At 39.9% G+C, this 7500-nt stretch overlaps 1 protein-coding gene across 2 annotated transcripts in view; it reads right to left on the bottom strand.

Moving 5' to 3' along the window:
* Positions 1-3206: 3206 nt before the first annotated feature.
* LOC138958128 (epidermal growth factor receptor-like) overlaps positions 3207-7500 on the bottom strand; it is an 11528-nt gene continuing 7234 nt past the window's right edge. Inside the window, exons 4-7 of one of the 2 annotated variants that reach the window (XM_070329192.1) lie at positions 7282-7407; positions 5310-5399; positions 4175-4290; positions 3207-3390 (exon numbers count right to left, since the gene is read on the bottom strand). In XM_070329192.1, the coding sequence (XP_070185293.1) occupies positions 3289-3390; positions 4175-4290; positions 5310-5399; positions 7282-7407 (434 nt within the window). In that variant the 3' untranslated portion in view covers positions 3207-3288. Of the gene's footprint in view, positions 3391-4174; positions 4291-4622; positions 4748-5309; positions 5400-7281; positions 7408-7500 lie in introns of those variants that run through there. The other variant, XM_070329193.1, reaches the window with a different exon arrangement.

Raw genomic sequence — 7500 nt, 5'->3', positions numbered from 1 at the left:
TTCATGAGAGGTATTTTCTGGAATAGTAGTTCATGGATTAGGACACGACGGTGCCTTTAAACTTCAAGTTAATAATGGAAAGCCCTTTCAAAATTGTTCATGAGAGGTATTTTCTGGAATAGTAGTTCATGGATTAGGACACGACGGTGCCTTTAAACTTCAAGTTAATAATGGAAAGTCCTTTTAAAATTGTTCATGAGAGGTATTTTCTGGAATAGTAGTTCATGGATTAGGACACGACGGTGCCTTTAAACTTCAAGTTAATAATGGAAAGTCCTTTTAAAATTGTTCATGAGAGGTATTTTCTGGAATAGTAGTTCATGGATTAGGACACGACGGTGCCTTTAAACTTCAAGTTAATAATGGAAAGCCCTTTCAAAATTGTTCACGAGAGGTATTTTCGGGAATAGTAGTTAAAAAATAGTAATTCGATTTTACTTGAGCATCACATTTTGTCAAAAAGAACACATAGAAACAATGAAGCGAAGGCAACAGATTCATATATAACTATTCTGATGAACACGTGGGGGAATTCGATGGCTGTGATTGGATGGTCTAGATCTCTTCCGATCATCAAAGCATAATGCTACGGAAGTCGGCCATTTTTGCCAATATCCAAAAGCATATTGGCAATAACAAAGACGCATGGTTCCGGTTTACCCATCTGTACCACACGATGTTTTAATCGACAACAGCATACACTGACAACTTGAAATTCTTCTCGGGAATGTTTTTCAGCTTTAAAAATGTCGATAGCATACCCTTTTCTGCTAACTTCCCGATGAAACAGGACTAAATCAATTTGGTTTTGGCGAACATTTTGTGAAATGGATTAAAGTTTTAATGACAAACACCACGAGCTGCATAAATTATATGGAATGGATCTCGGAAGAAATAAGTGTGAATTCCGGAATCCGTCAGGGATGTCCCCTCTCACCTTTGGCCTTCGTGCTTGCTGTAGAATTATTAGCAATCAAATCCGAAGTCACCCCAATATTAAAGGATTTGCCTTACCAGATGTAGGTTTTGCAGAACAAACATTGCGTATCTTGAAACTGGCTATGTACGCCGATGACATAACTGTTTTACTTCAAGATAAAAACGACATGGAAACGGTTTTGGAAATCATTGATGATTTCTCCAATATATCTCGCTTAAAATTAAATAAAAGTAAAACGGAAGCAATGTGGTTGGGATCGCGTAAAAACTGTCAAGAGAAATATTGCGATATTAAATGGAATACCCCGGTTAAAATCATGGGAATTATTTTTAGAAATGACATACTGGCCTGTGAAATTATGGAAAATTGGTCCAAAAGACTTGAACAAGTTGAACAAATCATTTGCAGATGGTCAAGAAGAAGTTTAAGTAAAAGCGGCAAATTGTGTATTATTAAGTCAATTGAAACTGCACCCTCTTTCAATGTCTAACTTATCACACAGACAGACAAGGACATAGAAAAAACAACAACATTAAAACGAACCCAGACACACTCCCCGCTTCCCCTTTACCGACTAAAATGAGTAAAAGTTGAAATGAACTCGCCCAACGTTGAAACAAACGCGCACTTGTGACCTGGTACTGGCAGAGAAAAGCATGTCCAGCTTTGCCGGAATTTGTATGAATTATGCATTGTGGATTTTGTGCATTTGTGAAGTGAAACAGTGTGTGTTGGTGTGTACCAACTGGACTGATCCAGTGATGGAGTGTGTGATGGCTGTATTTCCTGGATTTTGAATGCTGTTGTGAACCAGGGAGTTTGGTTTCGTGTACAGAGATGATGTAGACCAGGTGAGAATAGACCTTTTGTTATCGGTACACCTTCTTTGGAATTGGCACAATAATTTGATTTTTCTTTAGTCATGTAAATGTGTTGGAATTAGATCTCAGCAAGCACAGAAAGTTGGTCCCCTCTCGGACCAATATTGGATTTGGCTAAATGGCCTGTTGTGGTAAAAACTATTGTTTTGTCTGGAAATTGACAGCTGTAATAAAATGATGTGCAACTAGCAACAGAAGAGAAGGCCAATGATAAGATTGAGAAAACCAAACATGCATGATGTATTTTAATACTGGAACTTGAATAATTGTAATTGTGGTTATGATGACTGTGTGAGATGATACTTTGATATAAATTGTCGTTTCAGTAATTACTGACTTTGCTTTTACTTTTTGTTTTCCCAGCCGAGCGGACTCTTGGTGGGATAGCGTGTTTATTAGCGTGTTTTTGGCTCACGTAAGTGTAGCCTATGCGATCGTAACTTTGTCTGTCTGTGCGTGCGTGCGTATGTGCGTATGTGCGTGCGTGCGTGCGTGCGTGCGTGCGTGTGTATGTCTGTGGTAGAAACTCTAACATTTGAAGACGTCACATTACATTGACGTCACATTATGACGTAAGAGGGTTAGACGTCACGCGAAGGAAGTACTGAAAGTCTCGGTCATTATTATTTTGAGCGGGCCGAGACTAGTTGGCAGTCGTGTCCCTGTAAGTAGGCTACATGCAGACAGACAGATCTAGATCTAGTGTCTCGCTTTCTTGCACAGTTTCACCTATGCTCTTTCTGTGTGTGTGTGTGTGTGTGTGTGTGTGTGTGTGTGTGTGTGTGTGTGTGTGTGTGTGTGTGTGTGTGTGTGTTACTGTTTGTCGATTTCTTACGTGAGCCTTGATGGCTTCGCCTCTTGTTCTTCTAGGTAGTGTTTATTATCGTGTTTATTACCGTGTTTTTCTAGAGCGTGTTGTGACTTTATAGTGTTGTGACAACAGAACTTTTTCGTAGTAGAGATTTGCCTCAAGCTACTTTTTGATTTGAGTGCGGAGTATGTGTTTCCACCTTTTTCAGATTTAGTGTTGAAAGTGTTTATTGGAAAAGTAGCATTAGTCTGACGAACCTATTTTTAACTTTTATTTTAAATGCTTGGTGATTGTGTGCGTGAGTGTTATGCAATAAAAAGAGGACAGAGAACATTATTCAATGCATTCATCGAACTTTTATTGTTTGTGTATTCTCTCCCTCTCTCGCTTGTAATTGCCAACACCCGCATGCGCTCCACCACACAAGCAACAACAAAACACAACAACAACAACAACAACAACAACAACAACAAACGGATCAGTTTTAATGCCATATCCACTATCCCCAAAGCAACAACAAACAAATAAACAAACAAGCAAACAAACACGCCAACACAAAAACAAAACAACAACAAACGAATCAGTTTTAATGCCATATCCACTATCCACTGTACACAAAGGGCAAGTTACTTTATCCACTACCCACAAAGGGCAAATTACTCTACGGGAATGCAGTTCTGTCCCCTTGGGTTGGTCCATGGCTCGTAAGGACAATGCGACACGCAGCTTCCATCTTGTAGCTGGTAATCCTTGCACAACTGAAATGAAAAACACAAGAGTCGAAAAAGAATTAATATTTTGGTTAAGAAAGAAATTGAACACTTTATCTGTACATATTTATTATGATATATGCGTGTGGAAGGAGTGTGAAGTTTTATGCATACACCATAACAAAATCCTGTGCTTTGCATTTGGTAAATAAACTGTTTGACTTGACTTGAAGAAAGAAAGAAGAAAAAGAAATGGAAGGAAGAAAGAAGTAAAAGGAAGGAATCGAAAGGAATTATACATGATTGAAAAAATAAATAAACATTATTTAGTAGATATACAGATATATAGATAGATATATAGACAGATATGTAGGTAGGTAGGAAGGTAGGTAGGTATGTAGATACAGTAATCAGATAGATCGATAACATCCTAAGGCATACTGAATTCACGCAAAAGCTAAATACAAGTTTAGGATAGTCCAGACATTCACCCATTTTCCTTTGCTCCTAACTGTGTATGTACGTCATGGTCCATGCTTTCCCTTGATTTTCAGGTGAAACAAGCATGGGCATTTGTAGGGATATCAATTCTGGATGACACACACTCCCGGTAAAAACTCCCTTAAAAAAGCAGGATTTCTAATAAACTGATTTAGAGCGGAAGAAAGGAAGATCTTTAAATGTACTTTAGCTTCTGACCAAAATATTGTTGTATAACACCTGGGCTATACCCACTGACAAAATATCCGTAACTCTTTGTGTTCAGCGTAGAATCCAGTTCAGAATGTGTCAATTATTGGGCCACCCTGCCTATCGGTTCACTGTGAGTTACCATGCACTGTCTCGGCGAGGGTCCCGTACATCCCACAGCACACTGGTCGTGACAGCACACACTGGGGTCTTTGTACGAACACCGGTCGTTGCATTCTTCTGCACATTGGCTGGGACCTGTTGCAGAGAAATCAGTGTGGTGACCGCAACGCGCGATATACAAAAGGATACACCACTATTTCAACATACAGCACACTGAGTATGAAAGCACACACTGAGGTCTTTGTGCGAACACCGGTCGTTGCATTCTTCTGCACATTGGCTGGGACCTGTTACAGAGAAATCAGGTGGTGACCGCAACGCGCGATATACAAAAGTATACACCACTATTTCAACATACAGCACACTGAGTATGAAAACACACACTGGGGTCTTTGTACGAACACCGGTCATTGCATTCTTCTGCACATTGGCTGGGACCTGTTACAGAGAGTTCCGTTTTTCAGATGAAAACGGTCAGTTCCTTACGTCAAAACACAATTATTGAAACATGCTGCACACTGAGGAGTACAGCACACATTGGGGTCTTTGTACGAACACCGGTCGTTGCATTCTTCTGCACATTGGCTGGGACCTGTTGCAGAGAAATCCGTTTAGTGGTCGTACGCGGCCCCCTGGACCCCCGGCGTAACTTTTTCATTGAAACTCATTCTTCTGTGAATGGATTTCCTACCAAAACCAACCATTTCTAAATATATTATCGCTTTCAACATTTAGAAAAATACTACAGTGACAATACGAAACAAATCTAAAACAACAGAGCTATGTTAGGAGCAGAAAACAGAAGGAGAAAACAATCACGGCAAGGACCCATGACAAAAGCAGAAGGTGACCCCCCAAAAAAATGCAACCCACACATTTGCTAATAACGGGTTACTTTAGGCATCCGCTCAATGTCAAACCTCGTACTTTTGATTCGATCCCCGAATTTGGAAACCTTTTTTGAAATTACAGAAAAAGTCAGACCATTTTACCTACAAACTTGCCACTTGGGGGAAAGGTCATGCATACGCTGAAATTAATGTACACAAAATAACGAAGTGATTCTAAGAACAGATGTAGAAGTCAATAGCATTTTGGTGGGTTGCATTTTTTGGGTCACCCTGTAGCTCTAAGAATCCAAGGTGTTGTTTTACCTGTTGGCCATTGACAGAGGTCATCCGCTCGCCCCCAGCAGTGACCCCTCCAACTCGCCGCCAGCTCGCATGCCCGTGAACAGGGAGGACCTGTAAGCATAGCATTTCTCCCATGAACATTGCCATGGCCGAGGTGCACGACAAAGTTACCAACCGGGTAAGAGCCAGCCGCTGTTTTGGATTGGTTGACATTGAGATTTGTTGTGATTTCAACGAATAAGACCAAACAAACAAACAAACAAGTCGCGTAAGGCGAAAATACAACATTTAGTCAAGTAGCTGTCGAACTCACAGAATGAAACTGAACGCAATGCAATGCAGCAAGACCGTATACTCGTAGCATCGTCAGTCCACCGCGCACGGCAAAGGCAGTGAAATTGACAGGAAGAGCGGGGTAGTACTTGCGCTGAGAAGGATAGCACACTTTTCTGTACCTCTCTTTGTTTTAACTTTCTGAGCGTGTTTTTAATCCAAACATATCATATCTATATGTTTTTGGAATCAGGAACCGACAAGGAATAAGATGAAAGTGTTTTTAAATTGATTTCAAAAATTTAATTTTGATAATAATTTTTATATATTTAATTTTCAGAGCTTGTTTTTAATCCGAATATAACATATTTATATGTTTTTGGAATCAGCAAATGATGGAGAATAAGATGAACGTAAATTTGGATCGTTTTAGAAAAAAATAATTTTTTTTACAATTTTCAGATTTTTAATGACCAAAGTCATTAATTAATTTTTAAGCCACCAAGCTGAAATGCAATACCGAAGTCCGGGCTTCGTCGAAGACTACTTGATCAAAATTTCAACCAATTTGGTTGAAAAATGAGAGCGTGACAGTGCCGCCTCAACTTTCACGAAAAGCCGGATATGACGTCATCAAAGACATTTATCAAAAAAATGAAAAAAACGTTCGGGGATATCATACCCAGGAACTCTCATGTCAAATTTCATAAAGATCGGTCCAGTAGTTTGGTCTGAATCGCTCTACACGCACGCACGCACACACGCACGCACACACGCACACACACACATACACCACGACCCTCGTTTCGATTCCCCCTCGATGTTAAAACATTTAGTCAAAACTTGACTAAATGTAAAAAACAAACAAACAAACAAATAAATACTCTTGATATTTGATTGTGAGCTGGTAATAATGTCTCCCATTCTCATGTTTCTGTAACATGACCTTTTTTTGGACGATACAGGCAAACGATACCTGGTCGACTCACAAATGGCGTTGTTTGAAAATGTGGACGCACAACACTCTTTATACATGTACATCACTTCTAATGATTTTTAAATGGGCAAAACATTTGTCTGGTGACACATAAGTGGCGTAATTGGAAAACGTGGACGCATGCCAATCTTAGTCTCTCATTTCTAATACATTTTAAATGGATAAAACGTCAGTCTATTGACTCAAAGGTGTTGTTTGAAAACATGGACGCATGCCAATCTTATTCTCTCATTTCTAATTCATTTTAAATGGGCAAAACATTTGTCTGGTGACACATAAGTGGCGTTGTTTGAAAACGTGGACGCATGCCAATCTTAGTCTCTCATTTCTAATACATTTTAAATGGGTAAAACGTCAGTCTAGTGACTCAAAGGTGTTGTTTGAAAACGTGGACGCATGCCAATCGTAGTCTCTCCTTTGTAATACATTTTAAATGGGTAAAACGTCAGTCTAGTGACTCAAAGGTGTTGTTTGAAAACGTGGACGCATGCCAATCGTAGTCTCTCATTTGTAATACATTTTAAATGGGTAAAACGTCAGTCTAGTGACTCAAAGGTGTTGTTAGAAAACGTGGACGCATGCCAATCGTAGTCTCTCGTTTCCAAGTGGGTTTAAAGGGGTAAAACGTCCGTCTGGAGTCACACAAGTGGCGTTATTTGCACGCAAATCTTAATACCTCCCTTCTAACGAATGTTAAGGTAAACCGTCAGTCTAACGACTCACAAGTGGCGTTGTTGGAGGACATATGGACGGTGCCCTCCCTGACGATGTGTGACCAGTCAATGGTGTCCAGGTAACACAGGTCTGGTGACGTGTTGAGGTCAATTAGCACGTTGCCCGATGACACCTCTGTTTGAAGAAAAAGATGAACGGATAGTTCAACAGGTGAAAGGCTCTATTATGCAGCCTATGTTGCAAAAGCAGACAAATAGACAGGCTGCC

Source organism: Littorina saxatilis, linkage group LG2, assembly GCF_037325665.1.
Source record: "Littorina saxatilis isolate snail1 linkage group LG2, US_GU_Lsax_2.0, whole genome shotgun sequence".
Lineage (NCBI taxonomy): Eukaryota > Metazoa > Mollusca > Gastropoda > Littorinimorpha > Littorinidae > Littorina > Littorina saxatilis.
This window is presented reverse-complemented; position numbering and strand designations above follow the sequence as displayed.